Source organism: Rhamphochromis longiceps, linkage group LG14 (genome assembly GCF_057381845.1).
Source record: "Rhamphochromis longiceps isolate RC_006_pf linkage group LG14, R_longiceps_female_GT1.1, whole genome shotgun sequence".
Taxonomy (NCBI): Eukaryota; Metazoa; Chordata; class Actinopteri; order Cichliformes; family Cichlidae; genus Rhamphochromis; species Rhamphochromis longiceps.
In genome coordinates this window covers 19,998,647-20,019,221 of record NC_140570.1, presented here as the reverse complement: position 1 = coordinate 20,019,221, position 20,575 = coordinate 19,998,647, and the positions used below count along the sequence as shown (strand labels likewise).

Below are 20,575 nucleotides of genomic sequence, written 5' to 3'. Positions count from 1 at the left end.
TCTAAGCACTCTGTCTGTGTCACCAAGCACTGCCCAGAGTCACCAGACACTTCACTGTGGTTTGGGGGTAACAAAAGAAATAAAACGTGCATTTCTGCAGCCAGGCAGTTTGCCAAGGGCAGAATGTCCCCCCAGTTTCAAAATAAAAACAAAAGAAAATCACTGCAATTTGTCTTTGTTCCCAGCGGGGGGAGCTCACGCTCTTCCCGAGGGGGAGAGCCCCAACTCCTTCCGGGAGACAGGGGTGACGTCACGCTACCGCTTCTTCAGAGGCCCGCTCGCAGCGCGGCTGGAGCGGTGGTGCGCATGCGCAGTTCATCCCTGGGTCTTGTCAACCATTTCCCATGGTTACAGACTACAGTTTGCGGCAAAACCACCGAGATTCGGCGGAGTGTTAGCTTCTGTGGCCAGTCGCGATTCAGCGAATGTGCTGGAGGAGGAAATATCCTCCCTGTTACACAAACAGGCGATCGGAGCGGTTCCCAGCGAAGAAGCTCAGCAGGGCTTTTACTCCCGCTATTTCCTCATCCCGAAAAAGGACGGAACGTCGCTCCGTCCTATTCTGGATCTGCGTGTGTTAAACAAGCATTTGAGAAAGTACACGTTCAGAATGCTCACACACAAGACGCTTTGTCGCTCAATTCACACAGGCGATTGGTTTGTTACAATCGACCTATCAGACGCATATTTTCACATCGCCATTTATCCTCCACACAGGAAATATCTCAGGTTCGCTTATCAGAGCGTAGCGTACGAGTTTCAAACTATCCCATTCGGGCTATCCTTAGCTCCGAGGGTGTTCAGCAAATGTGTGGAGGCAGCGCTGTCTCCGTTAAGGAACAGCGGCATCAGAATATTTTCTTACATAGACGATTATCTAATATGCTCACGATCGCGCGAGCAGGCGATCAAAGACTCCGAGGTGGTGGTGAATCACCTCACGGAGCTTGGGTTCACTATCAACCTGGAAAAGAGCCACTTGGAACCTGCACAGTTTACAGAGTATCTGGGGCTCAGAATAGACTCCATCTCTTATCGTATCGCACTTTCAGAGCGGAGGATCGCATCCTTCACTCACTGTCTTTCCCGTTTTCAGCTGGGGAAAGTCGTGCGGTTCCGACTCTGTCTCCGCCTCCTCGGCCTCATGGCCTCGGTGATATCGGTGGTACTCTTGGGGCTGCTTATGATGAGAGATTTTCAGCGGTGGGTCGCTTCTCTGCAGCTGTGCCCTCGCCGACATCTCAGTCGTGGTGTAAAAATAATGCAGCCGTGTATTGCGGCTCTCCGGCCCTGGAGGAGCCCGACAGCTCTCGCGGCGGGGGTACCGCTCGGGGCAGTATCATCCAGGGTGACGCTAACCACAGATGCATCCCTGTCAGGTTGGGGTGCAACTATGATGGGCAGAGCAGTGAATGGCGTTTGGTCACAGAGACTCACTCTGAATCACATAAATGTGCTGGAGCTCCGCGCGGTGCTCCTAGCCTTACGGCATTTTCTGCCGTATCTCCGGGGTCAACATGTTTTAGTGAAAACAGACAACTCCACTGTAGTTGCTTATATCAACCGCCAGGGCGGCACCCGTTCCCGGCAGCTACACAGGTTAGCCAGGGAAATAATTATGTGGAGCAGCACTCGGCTCCTCTCCCTTCGGGCAACTCACGTGCCAGGAATTCTGAACAGGGGGACGGACCTCCTGTCCAGAGGAAATCCACTGTTCGGAGAATGGAGGCTTCACCCACAGGTGGTGGAGCAGATTTGGCAGAGATACGGCCGGGCTGCCGTAGATCTCTTCGCCTCGCGAGAAAACACACAGTGCCCCCTGTTTTTCTCCCTGTCAGACGCACACGCGCCACTGGGCGTGGATGCGCTGGCCCATCCTTGGCCAAAAACTCTGCTGTATGCTTTCCCTCCCCTCAGCCTGATCTCCCCAACACTGATCAGAGTGAGGGATCAGGGGCTGTCTCTGATTTTAATAGCTCCACGGTGGCCATCCAAACACTGGATAGCAGAAATCATCCAGCTTCTGGTGGACGAGCCATGGCCACTCCCCATCCGCAGGGACCTTCTGTCTCAGGCGCGGGGGGAGATATACCATCCCCATCCAGACCAGGTTGCTCTCTGGGCCTGGCCCGTGAAAGGTGGAATTTGAAGGCAGCAGGCATGCCTCCGAAGGTTATTGAAACCATTCAGAATGCCAGAGCCTCCTCCACCCGTTCCATTTACAGCAGTAAATGGCGTGTTTTTGAAGAGTGGTGCCATGAAAAGCAGATTATCCCTTTTCAGTGTTCAGTGGTGGAGCTGTTGTGTTTTCTTCAAGACTTGCTGGACAAAAGGAAAGCTTTTTCCACTATAAAGGTCTATTTAGCAGCTATTTCAGCCTGCCACGTGGGGTTTGGTGATAAACCTGCTGGGCAGCACCCCCTTGTAGGTCGCTTCATGAGAGGAGCGCGTCGAACGCTCCCAGTTTCTAGACCACTGGTCTCTTTATGGGATCTGTCAGTCGTTTTAGACGCCCTCTCCCACCACCCCTTTGAGCCTATTGGGGCAGTGGGGTTGAAGTTTCTCTCTCTTAAAACCTCTCTGCTGTTGGCTCTAACCACAGCCAAGCGAGTTAGTGAATTACAGGCTCTGTCTATTCACCCCTCTTGTCTACAGTTGGCCCTGGGACTCACTAAAGCACTCCTGAGGCCTAACCCAGCCTTTGTCCCTAAAGTGTTGGAAACATCATACAGGTGCCCTACAGTAGAGCTCCTAGCTTTTCACCCCCCTCCATTCTCTTCCGAGAGGGAGCAGAGGCTGAACACTTTGTGCCCTGTCCGGGCCTTGGGGACTTATGTTGACAGAACAGCTGGATTCAGGAAGTCGGATCAGCTGTTTGTTTCCTGGGCCTCCCCTCACAAGGGCAGGCCCGTATCACGCCAGAGACTAGCTCATTGGATTGTAGAGGCCTTAGCTCTGGTTTATAGCTGTAAGGGCTTGCAGGCCCCCCCGGGACTCCGAGCACACTCCACTAGGGGTGTGGCCACATCCTGGACGTTGTTCAGAGGTGTATCAGTCCAGGATATTTGTGCGGCAGCAAGCTGGGCTACGCCGCACACGTTTGTCCGGTTTTATCGGCTGGATGTTGCACAGTCATCCCTGGCTCAGATGGTGCTGGATTCTGGTGCCTCAGGTTCGACCTGAGATCCTGGAGTAGCACTGGAGAGTAGCTTCGGGAGCTGGCGCAATCCGGGAGTGGGCCATATCTCCCATAGTGAAACACCGAGCGAAGTTAGAAAAAGAACGTTGGGTTACTTAACGTAATCCCTGGTTCTTTGATAACAGAGTGAGGTGTTTCACCAACACTTCCCTCCTTGCTTAGGCACGGAAAGAAATCTGCTTGGAATGAGTTAGGAGGAGCTGGTCGGCCGTGTTAGTACGAGGGGGCGGAGCCCTGAGCACGGCTCGACAGGTCTGTCATAGACAGACGTGGTGTCATTGGAGCTTCCGTAGTTGGTCACGCCGAGGCGATTCCCATAGTGAAACACCTCACTCTGTTATCAAAGAACCAGGGATTACGTTAAGTAACCCAACGTTTCCTGTTCTTAGTTGACAGGAATGGCACCTGGTGTGGTCTTCTGCTGCTGTAGCCCATTAGTTTCAAGGTTTAATGTGCTATATGTTCACAGATGCTCTTCTGCAGACCTTGGTTGTAACAAGTGGTCATTTGAGTTACTGTTGCCCTCCTATCAGCTTGAAGCAGTCTGAACATTCTCCTCTTACCTCTGACATCAACAAGACTTTTTCACCCAGAACTAACTGCCTTTTCTCTTTTTCAAACCATTCTCTGTAAATCTGAGAGCTGGAGATGGTTGTGTACGAGGCTATCAGCAGTCTTTGAAACACTTAACGCTTTCTTTCATCATCATCTTTCTTCCTCACTCTGATGCTCAGGTTTAACTTCAGCAGGTTGTTTTAATTGTGTCTACATGCCTAAATGCACTGATTTGCTCACGATTTGAATTGGTGTAAATAACAAAGTGGCCAGTGAGTGGATTTAGGTTGATCCAAGCATCTCTGCCTCCTAACCCATTAACAGGGAAGCATAACAATGGTTAATATATAGGACAATCATCAGGTTCACTTACCAGCAATTCACCATAGTAGAAACAATTATTTTTTTCCACTTGAATGTAAGCTTTAGGTTGATCCTGGTTAAGTACAAAAAGTTTTAAAATGTTCATGGTTTCCAGGAAAACAGATAAAAATAAACCCACAATTGATTGGTTTTATACAATACTGATAATTTTATCATGATTAACTCATTCACTGCCATTGACGTCTATAGCCGTCAATTGCAGTGAATGAGTCAATGGGTTTAACTCATTCACTGCCAATGGCTGGCGGTGAATGAGTTAAAAACATTTTAACTTTTTTTTGTCTAAGGCAAGAGAGATATGCTGTAGTTTATATATTTTATCAGGAATGAGAGCAAGGAGAGGTCTCTGCAGAGAAGTAGTGAGCATTCCTCAAATGTTTTTGGGCAGAGATGGGCCAGCACAAGTCACTTCAGCCAACCATGTCCAACAGCTGAGGAACACCCACTTGGGCTCTGCAAAGGCTCCTTACTCATTGAAGTCCTTCAGCTTTAGCTTAACATAGTTACATGTACTCATAGCCACTCTTCATTTTGCAGATTGAGACAATAGGTGATGCCTACTGTGTGGCAGGAGGGCTTCACAAGAAGGTTGATAGTCATGCAAAGCCGATTGCACACATGGCTCTGAAGATGATGGAGCTTTCAGAGGAAGTGTTGACGCCTGACGGTAAACCTATCAAGGTGAGTTTTCATTCATTTTCCATCTTGCGTCCCTTATAATAATTTCAACTTGCTAAAGGGGTTGAAAGCGTCTGTTTATTCTCTCCTATTCTGCATCCCTAACCTTTTTTTCCTGCTATTTATCTATTTTTTGTATAGAAAGCTGTCTCCTGAATAAGTTATATACAGTTTAATCTTGTGCTACTGTTGATCCTGTACCTAGGTTTACGTTTCAAACTTCATGTGTGTGTGTAATTGTAAAGCAAATCATACTAAAAGGCAAATTCTGCTGAATTGGTTGTTATCAAAATAACTTAAGCTGATCCGAAGTCCTTCTGTAAGGTTGTGGTTACAATTTGGTGCCGAATGATGCTGTTTATCTCTTCACTTCCCAGATATTGACATTCTTGACAATGTGGACTTATCAAACCAAGTGTGATCAGTCAGTTACTTGCTGATCAGAATCCCAAATATCTCACCGTATCCTCTCCGGTTATCAATCGTTATTCCATGGCAGTTTAAACAATGCATTCAGTCATAACAGTAGCTAAATGACTGCATGCAACAAAGTGCAAGTGTTTGTTTTCACATAAGCTTCATTAGTCTTATATTTCCCTTTTAACAGTTTTCTCTGATTCATCCACTTCCAACAAGATGAAACCTTAGTTTGAGTGCACCATTCACTGAGCTGCCTCTGCACTACGATAATGCTTCCTTAACAAGTTTAGTTTGCAGTCATTTCTCTTTTATGTCCTGTGGTTATAATTATAAATAAGACTTTGTGAGACTTTCTAGCAGTGCCAGAAACAGAAAGAAAAAATCTGAAAAGATATGAAGACGTTAGTGACATTTATTAATTGCCAAGAGATTTTCTTGGCATATTACCACCCTTAAGCCAAGCACCGAATACTTTATTTAGAAGTGCCGTGAATTAGCCAGCTATTGTGAAGCTTTGGACTGCATGCTTAATTTGAAAATTTCATCAGCCAGTTAGCACTATTAACACATTGGTTAAAGATGCTTTAAAGATCCTTTCTTGAACAAGAAGCATATTTATATGCAGTGTGCATTTAAGTGAAGAAAAAAAAACACTCTTAATCCTGCATTAATTCTAGTTTTGCAGCTGTTATCCCAGGATATCAACATGTGTGACAAAACATACTGTGCATACTATGTGCAGTCATTTATTTTTAGTACTAAAAAGTGTTCCAGGAAGAGAAGAACACAGGTAAAGATAGGCTCCCCTTTTCCTTTTTCTTGATTCTTCCCTTGTTACTTTTTCTATCTCTCAATTTTTCCATGTTTTCTAATCAATAAATAATATATGTTAAGATGGTTTACCCAAGCCAACAACATATTTAAGACAGCCTAAGTGTTGCTTAGCTGACATTGGTGCAGTTAATACTCTTTTTTTATCTTTCTTTTTACACCAGGTCTAACACATAAGTTTGTTGTATTTTATGGACATTTTTATGTCCTATTGTTGTTCTATTATTGTGTGAAAGGAACACTTAATACAGTTATATTGCTAGAAAAATATACTACAGGATATGGACAAAAGTATCTAATCTCTTAATCTTGGAATTCAGATGTTTACAGTCAATTCAATTCAATTTATTTTATATAGCACTAAATCACAACAACAGTTGCCTCAGGGCGGGTTTACAATATAGGTGACAACCCTACAATAATAAAGAGAAAACAGAGAAAACCCCAACAATCATATGACCCCCCTATCAGCAAGAGCTTTGGCGACAGCGGGAAGGAAAAACTCCCTTTTAACAGGAAGTAACCTCCGGTAGAACCAGGCTCATTTGCCAAAATCGGACAAAGACATGCTGTGGATTAGAAATTAATAGACAGAGATTAATAATAATGAATGATTAAATGCAGAGAGATGTATAAACAGAAAAAGGTGAGTGAAAAAAGTTAAGTGAAGAAGAAAATGGCATCATGGGAAGCCCTCAGCAGCCTGGACCTATTGCAACATAACTAAGGGAGGGAGGATTGCCCTAACTATAAAGTTTGTCTTTTTTTGCCAGTCCCATTTTTACAGGTGTATAAAATCCAGCCTGTAGCCACGCTGTCCGCCTTTACAAACATTTGTGAAATTGTGGGTTGTTCTAAAGAGCTCACTAAATTTGAGCCTAGTACTGTAACAGGATGCCACCACTGCAACAAGTCAGTTCGTGGAATTTCTCCTCTCTTAGATATTTCATGATCAACTGTAAGTGGTATTATTGCAAAGTGGGAGTGTTCGAGAACCACAGTAACAGTAAAGTTAGAGAGCAGAGTCGACAAGTGCTGAGGCGTGTAGTGCGGAAAAGTTGGCAACACTCTGCTGACTCAGTAGCTGTGGAGATCCAAACCTCCTCGGGCATTAACATCAGCGTTAAAAACTGTGCGCCTGGTGCTTCATGGCCTGGGTTTTTATGGCTGAGAAGCTCCTGTAGGTGTAATGTGTCCATATAGTGCCACATTTAACAGCTGCACTTGAAATAGTAACAGTGGTACTGTCCACATCATGTTGGTGTTGTGAGCTTTGACACATCATCGCAAAATGATCACTTATCAGCTCATTTTCATAGGTACGAAAATGAAAGCTAGTTTGTGGAACTGCATTTAACAGTGGTCTCACTGTACTTTTAAAAATGCTTTAAATTGTGTGTGGCTTCAAAGAGAGAGGAGAAGGAAAGCTGCGGGAAAAATGATGAGTACAGTATTTTAAGTAGGAAGGGAAGCAAAGAGTCACGAAGGAGTGAACCGAGTTTCAACCTCTCATGTTAATTTAGACGAATAAAAAGGAAAAGGGAATGATTTATTTATGACTATCCTTAGTCCAGTCACTGTGAAGGTCACCCAGCACACTTACGATGCCAAAGTGGCTTTGGAGGCTTTGCTGTATTAAATCGTATTACAGGCTGAGGCTTTGATATTCAGTGTTTTTCTTATTGGGAATAACCAAAACATTTAGAAAGTCCTAAATAAAAGATACTGAGTAATGAGTACTTCTGGTTTAGTACAATTTTGCAAAATATGAAATTAATTAGCTCTTTTTTAAAAGACAAAAATGGATATTTGTGACTTTAACAAATTGAGGAACAATAAACATCAAGACCCACAAACCAGGCATAAGTGTAAGAGAGACTAAGATGGACAAATGTTAAATAACAGAGAGAATGCTGCTCTGTGTACTGCATGCTCCTAACATTGTCCATCCATCTTAAAATAGAAAGACCTTGCCAAGCATTTTTGGCCTGCTCTCTTGCTCTCCCACTTTCTCTCTCTATTTTCCCCTTCCCTTCTTTATCTTTCACCTCCGCCTCCTCATCTCCCCGCCGACTCCTCCGCAGCCTGGCTCAAACTCCTTTCTTTAATTTCACCTCTTTCTTTTTTTCCCTTCATCCCGAAATGCAGTCTTGTTCTGCTTTCCCTGTTTTGCACGCTTTGTGATGCTCTCCTCCTTATCTCTCATCACTTTATGTTGGCATAAAGATATTCAACACTTCAGCATGACAAATGGTGTTCAGCGAGTGCACTCAGCTCCAGCCAATGCTGCACTGTTATGCAAACTAACACGAGAGCTGTGAGAGAGGAGTGAGAGAAAATGTTTAGCCACGGAGAGAAGACTGAGCAAGTGATCGAGTGACACAGAGACATATACAGAGGAGATGTCAAGAGAGATTCACGTATAGAAACCAAACATTGTGCCGTATGTTGTTTTTATCTACATTATTGCCTCAATTACAGGTCTATGCCACGATCTGTATGTATGCGTGTGCTTGTGTGTATGAGTGGGTGTATGAGTAGGTGAGCAGGTGTGGATGGGAGTGATGTAGTGCTTGCTGCGGCTAATAGGAACTGTTCCCAAACCTCAATGGTTTTCTCACCAAATATACTTCACAAAACACACTGTGTTAACACTCTCTGTATGCAGGTTTATATTCAAACTAAACAGTTGTTATTCTTTTTTAGTGGGCCTATCCCCAGCAAACAGAGACTGCATCTGCAGAACTGAGAAATGGACATGGACGTCCATGCAACCTGTATAGGACATTTACATGCAACAACCCGGCAGGTTGTTGCATGTAAACGATGCTCAGTTGGTACTATTCCTTAGCCCCTCATCTGTTGTTCCGACAAGGTTTGGGGAAAACAAAAATATATATTTTATTTATTTTTTTTTTTTCTCCTGTTATTTGGTAGGAGGGGATAAAATGGCTCTTTTGATGTTGAAGGTCGTTGAACTTGTACCATTACACAACTACTGGCAGCATAACCCATTAATACAAGGCGCGATGGGACACTTTAAATTTTGTTTATGGCAAATTCTGACTCTACCCTCTGAATGTCGCAGCAGAAGTGGAGATTCATCAGACTAGGCATGGTTTTCCGATTTTCTATTGACCAAATTTAGTGAACACATTCAAATTGTAGCTTCAGTTTGTTCTTCTTAGTGGACAGGGGTGGCACCTGGCGTGGTCTTCTGCTGCTGTAGTCCAACACCTTCAAGGTTCAGAGATGGTCTTCTGCATATATTGGTTGGAACGAATGGTTATTTGAGTTACTCTTGCCTTCTTCAGCTTCAAGCAGTCTGGCCATTCTCCCCTGACCTCTGACATCAACAAGGCATTTGCACCCAGAGAACTGCTCTCTGCAACATCATTGATGGTTTTTATGGGGAAATCTCATTAGACCTGCAGCCAAGCCACATTTATTTAAATCACATTTCTTCCGCATCCTGATCCTCATTTTGAACTTATCTTCACAATGTTTGCATGCCTAAATGCATTGTGTTGCTGTCAAACAACTTCTCTCTGAATTATATACTTTAATCTCTAATATATTGATATGATGATAAGAGAAAATAGCAATGCACAGTTTTTTGATTTATACCAACCCGCTCCTCCCTGCATGCCTACTCGTCTATTCTATAAAATTTGTCAATGACCACCGAATTGGTACAAATTATTAGGCACTTAATATTAAGTGTCACCTATTAGGGAATAATCTCTAACAGGCATTTTTTCCAGTTTCAAAGTCTAAAAAAAGGCTTCTGTTTTTTCTTTCTTTCTTTCTTTCTCAGAGCACATGGCAACATCATTCAGATTGCTTCTTTTGTCTCAACAACAATCAGAAGCCCAAGACATTCAGTTTTGCAATGCTATAAAGAGATGGTTGCATAGCATGTTTAGGAGGCGGGACCCATTTGACTTTTTTAATGATTGACTAATCAGCTAACTGACTGTTTCAGAATTACAAATCTGACTTAACTTTGCTTAAGTATTGCTGCACTTTTGCTTACACTGGCTAACCCTAGCTCCCAGTTTTTTCGGTACATCTAGCCAAAGCTAATGCAGTCTAAGACAGTGGTCCTGCCAACAATTGTTTTTCGTTAAAACTGTTTGCATGACTAGGTATTTTTTTCAGATAATGCTATAGGGTCTATACCTTACAATACGAAGAATGACTGATGTTATGTTAAAATGAAACCTAACTGAGCCTTAAAGCAGTTTCCTTAAATGTGTTTTACCTCAGTAAAACTTACAAACTGCTGAATGACTGTATGAGAAATATTCACTCTTTAACAACAACTCCCTCCTCTCTGTGTCTCAGTCTGTCTCCATCTTTGTGCTTCTGTCAGCTTGGCCAGAGGCTAGAACGCGATTGGTCGTCTGCGCTGCTGCGCCATTTGCTCTTTGGCTCACTGAAGGCCATGTGCTATGGATGCTGACTCACAGCGAAAAGGGAGGGGAAGGGTGTATGAGTTTTACAGTGTCTGTGTTTTGAGACTGAGAAAGAAAGAGAAGTGTGGGCGCTGGATGTAGATTTGTTTGTGTGAGTGTCTGTTGTAGAGACAGACAAGTACATGGCCATCTGTAAGCGGTTTAGCTACAAAAATAGGTCACACTAGTGCACCTAGCAGCACCTTTCTCCTGTGCTTTCTGTCTCTCTCATTTCCTTTGTCTCTCCGCCTCTGCTGTCAAGGTTTTGCCATCTAATTATAGGGTTATTTTGTCTCCCTCTCCATTGTCTTTCAATCTGTCTTGCTCCTTCTCTCTCACTACTCCACTCGGCTGTTGTTGCTATGACTACCATGCACTGTGCTGGAATGCACAGTGTGGCATTGATTACAAAGGTGAAGAGACGCTCAAACAGATCATTAGAAATCTACTGGGTTCCACCAGAGACATTATGAGGAATCTTGAATAGAAATCTATGAAAGCATCCAACAACACCATAGACCACGGTTGTTCCGCTCCCAGCCTTCAAAGAGCCAATCAGCAGCAGAACCAGAAAACATATCAGCCAATCACGCTGTTGCAATGACACAACATTCAAGGTTCACAGCACCGTATTGGTAAACAAATATAGAGACCGTGGCTCAGGGGGTTGGGAAGCATATCTGTAACCGGAAGGTCGCCGGTTTGATCCCCGGGCTCTCTATCCTGGTCGTTGTGTCCTTGGGCAAGACACTTTACCCTACCGCCTACTGGTGTTGGCCAGAGGGGCCGATGGCGTGATATGGCAGCCTTGCTTCTGTCAGTCTGCCCCAGGGCAGCTGTGGCTACAACTGTAGCTTCCCTCCACCAGTGTGTGAATGAATAGTGGCATTGTAAAGCACTTTGGGTGCCCTGAAAAGCGCTATATAAATCCAATCCATTATTATTATTATTATCTACTTGTTGTAGTAAAGATGTAGGTATGTCTGTCTCGCATGTTTCCTGTCTAACTGTAGCAATAATGTGAATCAGCATGACAGCAAGAGCTCCAATGGGATAAGCCAGGGATATTACAGGATTTAAAGCAACATACAAGATGAAAACCAAGCAAGCAAAAAAGATGTGACAAAAGAGTGAACTTCAGTTACAACCAGCACGAGAGACAGGAGTTAGTAGGACCTCCATCATACAGCCCTAGAGTTCAGCTGGCAACCACGTGGCAACCTCTGGTCTCTAGGGAAAAATTTGTATTCCCTGACCAGCTGACAAGAGTCTGCTGGAGATTGCTGGTGAAATTGTTGTAAAGAGGGTCATTGCTTTGGTAGTTTGCACAGAAGATGCAGATTTGTCTACAGACAGTCACTGAGAGGTTTTGAAACCAGAAACAGGAAAAAAGTTCTCCCTTACTGCTGCAACCAACACGTTTCAAAAGGCACACTTGTACTTTTAAGGGGAGACAAATAATTTCCATTTCTTCAATGCAAACTATGGGGGACTGTGGACAAATACTAGCGGAATTGCAAGGAAGTTTTAGTGCAACACTGTATCCGGACCAATTTCACTACGCTGTCGATCGTCTGAGTTGTTTTTAAAAATAGTTCCCAAGGTCTTTCCAAAATGCGCTCCAGTGTGTGTAAAGAAAGACCAAACAAGTCTGACTTTCCTGTAAAAGTTAGGAAAAGTTGTAAAAGCTGTTGGATATATTTTATTGTGTATTTTCATATCTGATTCTCTAATTTGGTTTGCGATACTGAATCGAAAAATAACAAGCCCGGTCTTGCACCAGGTAAAAAGAATACTTACCTGGTGTGTCGAATAAGTCAAAATATGGTTTTAAAATCCTTATTGTAGAAAGAGTCTTCAAATACTTCAGGACTCGGTAGCACTGGCTTATTTGGGAGGGGTCTGTTCGCACAGCCAGACATGTACACCCCCACAATGACTTGTCCCCGAGTGGTAGAAATAAATGCTTGGTTGAGTGACCATGAAATGCAGCGATAGCCAGATAGCTTTCACTCCAGCCATTTATAGATTCATGCTTCAGCCAGATTATAATACGAACACCGCGTTGCTGCCATGGATCTGTTACCAAGTGGAGATGAAATCAATTATTTATTTGATTAATTTCCCTCTCATGCTCATGCTATTTTAAGATTTTCATCTCTCAAAAAATCTGCTTCTCCAGGATATCAGATTAGGTAATAACATCCAGACTAATATGGAACCATGATTACGACGCTACAGTTTCCATTTATCGGATCAATGCACACAACATAGCCTTTGTACTGCAGGATAGACAGCAAACAAATTAATGGCATCAGCCTGGTTCAGCAGGGAAATCAAATTTATGAACATCTGCAACAGTGGCAGGTTTGTTTACTCATTTTAGAGGCCAAGACGAGTTCAGTTTGGGCGCCTTGCTCTGAACTTTGATGCGGACAGTAATATTCTTTGGACTGTAAACAGACTCAGGTAAAACCGCTGTATAGAGTCTGTTTTAATGCCAAGTGCATGCGTGCTTCCAAGATATGCACATGAAATCCTTTCACTGCTTTAACATACCTTCCACTTCTGTTTTTTTCTTCTCCCACCACCTTCTTTCCTTTCTGTCTTAGCTGAGGATAGGTATTCACACAGGTTCGGTGCTGGCAGGTGTGGTCGGTGTTAAAATGCCACGCTACTGCTTATTTGGAAACAATGTGACGCTGGCCAGCAAGTTTGAATCAGGAAGCCATCCCAGGTGTATCAATGTTAGTCCCACAACGTATCAGTAAGTACCTGTGCTGTATGTTGCATAAAAATGTGTTTCATATATACTGTATACAGTACCTTAAATTATGGAAGTATACGCCCTCACAGGCTTTTTATTTGGTGTTACTGTTTTAGTGTGACTCATTATTCGATCATAACTTGATTTAATATTCATGTTATTTTACTTGACCTCTGTTTTACTTTTTTTAATCTTCTCTTATTTTCGTCTCTTTTCAACAGACTGTTAAAAGACGACCGCTCTTTTTCATTTGTCCCTCGTTCAAGGCTGGACCTCCCAGAGAATTTTCCCAAAGAGATCCCAGGGACATGTTACTTCCTGGAGGCGGGCACATCCCACAGTCACGCCTCACTGACAAGCTCTCGCTCCGCTCCTCCGGCCTCTATGAGGAAAGTCTCCTACAGTATTGGGACCATGTTTCTAAGAGAAACAAGTTTGTAGAGCCCATACACAGACCAGGTTACACAGTTAATTATTATGTTAGTGACTGGATTTTGAACTTGTGCAGGAAACCAATTACACAGATCTTTGGATATGCAAATGCATTATTTAAGAAAAACTTTGATTCAGACCTGTGGGATGGCCTGTATAAATGAAACTTTGAAAAGGCTTTCATCATAAGTGAAGAAGAACAACATGCCCTCATCTCTCCTGAGCAAAAGAGATACGGTTCAAAAGACTTAAGGAACAGCTACTGCGCTAGTCTCACAAGGACCCTCCCCCAGGGAAGTGTACTGATGGAATCAATTAGAAGAGAAACCTTAATATAAACCTTCATGATCTAGCTGGATTCCTCAGCTCCAGACCTGGAATCTGGTTCTCTCTGACCTGCGTCTAAACACGGGAATGCTTGGAGAAAGCCTGGGGATAGACCAAACATATGACCGTAATTGCACTCAATAGAAATGGAACTGCGCAAATTGAACAAATCCACTTCCCATTAACAAACTGGGTGCTGAGTATAAAGTTGGGTGAATTTTTGCAAGATGGCAACATTGCCATAAACGTTTGCTGTGCATCATGGCCACTTTTACAAGGATGATAACAACACAGCAACCCCTTCCTCCCCTAGCAGCTGTCTCTATGTAACGTCATGCTTTACCAAACATACGTCTAACAACTGCTACTTGTTATATTAGGAAGCATCAACCTAGGAGAAGTTGGTTGTGGTGGCGGGTGATTAATGAGAGGCACAAAGGAGACAATTTAGTAGTCATCTAAGGACAAATGCCAAAACCACGAGCATTAGGCTGACTTTATAGGTCTGTCTACTTCTAGCCTACTGAAAACTATAACCAACCCAAGTCCAGCCATTTCATTGCATATTATATGTGTAGGTCTGAAAATTATTCCCAGCTCAGTGCCTTTTTATTGCTCAAATTTGGACAGATATAAGATGAATTGAACTATATATATACTATAGAAAATATAGGGATCGCTCAATTTATCTCATGTTTTAAGTTGTTTTATGACTTTTTAAAAAACGGTTAATGACATGAAAGGAAGAATGACATTTGCCAATGCTTTTAAGCCACTTTTGTATTTGTTGTACATTTCACTCTTGGATGGTAATGATTGGTTGGCAAGATAAATCAAGCCTTCCTCAAAGAATTCAGATATTTTAATTTGCATTCACTCGACTGTGTCCAGATCCAATACTACACACTAAATAGTACTTATAATACAGTACTGTGCCAAATTATTCACTTAGTCGTAGTATGCGTATCTTACACAGTTCACACTTACACACATAACCTGTTTTAACAGCTTTATATTTTTAATATACAGTATGCAGTTCTCTACTAGCCCTATCAGGTGCAACCACCAGGTTTCAGATTACGTAGTAGTCTGAGTATAATTTGCTCAAGAAAATCAAGCGATGTCAAGCAAATTCATCTGAGACAGTCTTCATAAGCTATCATCATGCAGCGGGAGCTGAAGGTTTGAAGTTGAATAGTCTTTGTATATTTGATAGCCCCGGCAGATTTGGGTATTATTTTATAGTTACTTTAAAGTGCTGCCAGTGTTCTTAAACAGTTGAGTAAAAAAATGTTTATATCAGTTTAAATGGTTGATTAAGGTAAAAAAATATATACGGGGTTATAGTTTAAATTATATCGATATATATTTGATGTTAAATGAAATGTTTTTATTATGATATGAAGGGAACAGCGATAACAGCCTAAATGAAATTATTACTAATGGATGGCCCCCAACAAGCAAAAAACATGCATAAGATCTGTTATTTAAATCCAAATGAGCGGTACTCATTGCTTCCTTTCCATGCTTGACAACATCACATTATTGCTCATGTTGCTTTAAATCTAACTTACTTAATAAACTGATAATAACATCTGTTCCGAAAGAAAAGAATGGCTTCGTCACTGGTTTACTCCTGCACAGATTATAGTTCATAATTTTAATAGAAATAGGATGTCGCAAATTCACTACATCTTGCCAAATGACATTCTTGTTGCTTGAACCCAACAAGATAAAATAAAAAAGTGCCAAATGTGTATTTAGACACGCCCGAACACCAGGTTTTATTCCTGCTTTCCACATCTTAATAGCTCGCAGTAGTAGCAGGGAGGAAAAACAATGGTTACACATTGAAACCCATTGATATAAGAGATAACAAATACCTTTTCTGCCCTCTAACTTAGACATTCACCAGCACAACTATGTGTTGTTCCAAACTGATGGAAATGGTGTTAAGAGGGCAAACAGCACAGATTTCCTTTTAAACTGCCAGTGTTCATTATTGCCATAAAATTCTGTCAGCAGAGTCTCAGATGGGAGGAAGCATTACAAAGCTTGCACATTTTAATTTAATTAAATATTTTTTTACGTGTCACCATCATGCCCACATTTCCTATTAACAAAAACGACTATTTCTAAAGTGTATGCTATGCAGTAGAGGGCTTACAGTTGGCTAGACAATAAACACATCAGTCAAAAACATGGCAGCGTAGCTTTTTGCCTAAAAAAATATTACGAGTTGCAACACAGCGAAAAAGTTTTTTATTAACATGAAACTAGGTGCCGTTGTTTAGTGGGACAGCTTTGCCATCTTAAGCTTAGAGTTTATCACTTAAAGACATCTGTCAACTTTAAGCTTAAATCAGTGGATTATTTTGCGTAGGGGGTTGCTAAACATTTTTATTACACTTTGCGGCAGCAGAGAAAAAAAAAATCTGTCCAAGACCGTCCATTCGTTTTGTATGATGCATGGAGAACCAGAATCTGCAGTAACCATCTGAGACATCAGCAAAACATGCATCTTATGTAAGTATTCATCAGTGGCTCAGAAGATTAGCATTTCTCTTTACATAAACTGTGTCAAGCCTATCAGTCAAAAGTAACGTGTATGTCAGACATAATGGTGTTCATCAGGTCTTCCAGAGTCAAGGGAAGTCGGTCTTTAAAGCCAGGGAAAGTAAAAAGGTGGTTATTGTTTTTTTAATTGACCATAAAGTTAGTTTTCACAGCTTTTCTGTGAGGTACCAGAAGGGTGATTTTATATGAAACCACAATTTTCAAAGTGTCTTTAAATTCTACCTAAAATTTTGTGTTATCGCTGCAAATAATCAACAATATTTGCATTGATTTCTTTTTTTGGAAGGACTCAACTACTGTGTTGTACCCACCAGTAAGATAACCCCCCAGAAACCTTGTTAAGTGTATTTGACAGCTGCGTTACTGAGCCTGGGGGAAGGTTTTTACAGGGCAGGCTTTCGCATACAAATGTACAAGTACTTCCCAGCTGTCATCCTGGCGAAAATGCATAGACAAATTAATGTATACTTGATAAATCTACTGTAGCATAAATGTAGTGCAGTGCCTAAATTTTTGCTGGTAGGCTTAAAATAGGACGTTACACCAGCATTACACCCACACAACTTGTGTCCAGTCCTTACATCTCCAAGTCTGTAGATTCTTGGCATAATAATAAATGTTTGGCCTGATCTAACAAGTCTATTTAGAAGCAGAGGTGTTGCAGGTACTGATTCTTTACAGTGATACACCAATGCACAAGTCGGTGACTTACTTAACAATGGCAATACAACTGAGCTATAGTGTATAAATTGTCTCAAATAATGAACATGAACAAATACTGTTAAGTCAGTGTGTGAGGGTCCAACATCCAGTGAGACAAAGCCAAATACATCCATGACTCCTCCAGCTGTTGTCTGCGTGCCTGATTGCGTGACTTTGTGCGTGTGTGGGTCAAAAAATAGGAGATACTACAAACACCACTTATTAGCAACATCTGTACAATTTTAATTATGTAATGTATTCCAAATGGGAAAAAACAAACAAACCTGAAATTGTATTACGATTACTTTGCAGGTTCTTTTTGGTATAATTCCAAAGTGAATTGTGAGTTGTAGCAAAACAAGAATCTCTGCTTTGTTGTCCTTATTTTTTATTTCAGCTTTATACTTTCTGTCAGTATGTTTCATCCATCTAAAGGCAGGCTGGTTTTCTCGACGCACCTCTGTCCCACAAAACCTTCATGCGCTCGGTAATGTCTTCTTCTTCTTTTTTTAAGAACTTAAAAAATATAGACACTTTTGTTACTTTTTCATTCTGTGTTTTACTGAATTAAATGATTTTGTTTGATGATGCATTCATGAAACATTTTCTTTAACTGAAATAGCATGAAAATATCATTTTTATTGAAGAATAAAGTTGCTATGTTTTTTGCAGGACATTGTTATAAACTGTTTTGTTGCCAAGTTCAGCTTCACCCCCACTGACATACAGTACAAAGGGTCAAAGATGATGGGAAACTGTACTTTGCTTGTTTTAACTGTCTAGTTTTAACAGCAGAAACAAATGAGGGTTGATGCCTGGGTCCGCCAAAAGATTTGTATTTCTATGTTCAGCTCCAACCTTTGAGAAATAGTAGCTTCCATAGGTTAATTTAGCACTAATTAATCATTTCATTTGAGACCCAGTGGTTTATAATCACATTCAAAAGTCTGCAGAGGCTCTTGTACTTTGGTGTTTTATGTTGTAAACATAGCAAAACTGAACCTGGAAATGAACCCCGTTTGACCCTGCTGTTGGAATTAGGTGCACTGTATATGGAAGGGGCATGATGACAACTGTTGGTTTCTGACTGACATTAAGGGCACATCTTATGTCTTATATGATGTAAATAAAAAACACCAAGTATCTTTAATAAGGAACAAAGCCTGTGGCTGTTACTGTGAATGCGTGCGATGACATGTCAATGAGTGTGTGAGACGGTGTTTGTGTGCAACTCTGGTAAAATTTAAAAACTAAAATCATATTAGCATAAATAATAATTGTAACAAAAAGTAGACTTTATTGTTATTTTTATTATTATACCAAATCAAATTTGACACTTTAGAGGTTGTGTGAACATCTTGTGACCAAACTTTACTTCTTCAAGAAAAGAGATGCTCAAGGATTAATATTAACACTTAATTCTGAAACAGGCAGGTTTAAGGTAAAGTGACACTTGATAGTTGAATGAGTAGCTGTAGCCAGTTTATAGGCTGTTAAGAGTAATCACTTTCAATCATTGCTATGTTGTGTGTGATACCCTGTGTCTGCATTTTCCTGTTGCTTTTCATTCTTGTTTTTCTGTGCTCCTGGTGTACAGGTTACAGACTATATAATATGATTAAATATGCAGAGACCAGGTGACATCACTGCCAACTCTCTCAGGCTGTATAAGGGGATGGTACCACCGTGAGCCACGGGCATTGTTACCTGCTGTTTTGGAGCCTTTAGCATTTTGTCTGCCAATATCCTGTTTTTTTCATAGTGGAAATGACAAGCAAGAGGTAGATCTCACTAAGACCCGAAATGTTTGTAGCAACACAAGGCATTTGTTACCTTTTTAACGAAATAAAAATAGCGCTGTATTAAAAAAAAACAAAAATTCAACATCTTTGTGCTGCCAGAGAGGTCGCCTCCTGCTGGCTGCTGGAAGCGATGCAAGTTTAAAGCACTGTCACACTTATTTATTATATAGGCCTTTAGTGTTTTGAGCTTGCACTTCAGTAGCAATCACAGCATTAGGTAGTGTGACACCTTCCTGCAGGCTTGTGCAGACGTGTGGATGTGTTAATCTCTAAATCAGAAGATAAACAATCGAAAAGTAATGTCTTAATAAATTTGTCTTGTTACTATTGAAGCTCCCTATCACCATTCATTCTCCACCTTAAATCCCAAAACGGACGTAAATGGACGTAGCGTTTTTGGTGGAAGAAATGTTTTGTCACTCACACAGCATTGTAAGATGGTGTAAGATGTATCCTTAGGCCCCCTCCTCGATTCAGAGATGGGCTTTCCCTTTACTTACCTGGATGATTGAGCATGCATCAAGACATTTTTTTCTCTCCACCTTAAAGTTGTGTTTGAAAACAGAAGCTGACAAGCGTTACACATTAATGACGGTTCAGTTCGGCTTAAACATCTCAGTTTGTTCTGACAATGTAACAGAGAGTATATGCGCTCAATAGCAGGGCTGTTTCATTGAACCAGATAAAGGCTGTTCCTGTTGAAATGCAGAACCAATACAATCAATAACATTATGAAAGCAATTTGAAGGATCATACATGTGCTGCAAAGGAAAATGATCTCTTTGCTGAATAATTGCAATGTCTTCAAAATAAAAGTATTTTACTTATTTTTCTAAAAGTACCCAAAGGTTTTAATTCTCTAACTTCTGTGTGTCTTATGTTCTTCAACTCAACAAACTGTCTGCTTGCTATGATGCTCAAAGAATGCATAGTCTCTCACTAACTAGAGTTTAAGTTTACTATTATCTGCCAAATTTTTCCAGCCTTCATTCAATGCATTAAATAATATCAATTCCATGTAACATTTTAAAAGTTATTTTTGCTTATTTTGTGTATTTTACTGTATCAATCCTCTCAGATATTGCAGTGCTGCTGGTAATGTGATGACAGCTTTGGTTGTAACAGTCAATGAACACGACACAGCCAGAAGCCTGCAAAGATTTTTATGAACCTTCCAATGATGTTTTCCTTTCTTTTTACCTTTGTTCCTCATTCCTCCATCCCTCCAGCCCTTCATCTGTCCCTTCTCCCTTTATCTTTCCCCCTTCCTTCTAACTATGCAAATACACCCCCATTACCCTAATTGGCTCTGGGAGGTTTGAATATTTCGTGCAGATCATCTTCACTGATCAGGTGGGTGAATGTGGTCTTCGGCATAACGTCGAGCAGGTACTAATGGAAATCACACGCAAACAATGTAGGTAAGAATGAATGAACAAAGGTC

At 41.4% G+C, this 20,575-nt stretch overlaps 2 protein-coding genes across 2 annotated transcripts in view; both read left to right on the top strand.

The window, feature by feature from the left end:
• Positions 1-18,472, top strand: part of gucy1a2 (guanylate cyclase 1, soluble, alpha 2) — a 62,010-nt gene extending 43,538 nt beyond the window's left edge. The window contains exons 7-9 of the mRNA XM_085379494.1: positions 4,676-4,819; positions 13,137-13,291; positions 13,513-18,472. Coding sequence (XP_085235620.1) covers positions 4,676-4,819; positions 13,137-13,291; positions 13,513-13,732 — 519 coding nt within the window. The 3' untranslated portion in view covers positions 13,733-18,472. The remainder of the gene's footprint in view (positions 1-4,675; positions 4,820-13,136; positions 13,292-13,512) is intronic.
• On the top strand, positions 124-3,863 carry LOC146653955 (uncharacterized). The gene has a single exon (XM_085380532.1). It carries the CDS (start codon positions 124-126, stop codon positions 3,181-3,183), a length of 3,060 nt encoding a protein of 1,019 aa, XP_085236658.1. The 3' UTR covers positions 3,184-3,863.
• Positions 18,473-20,575: the final 2,103 nt, after the last annotated feature.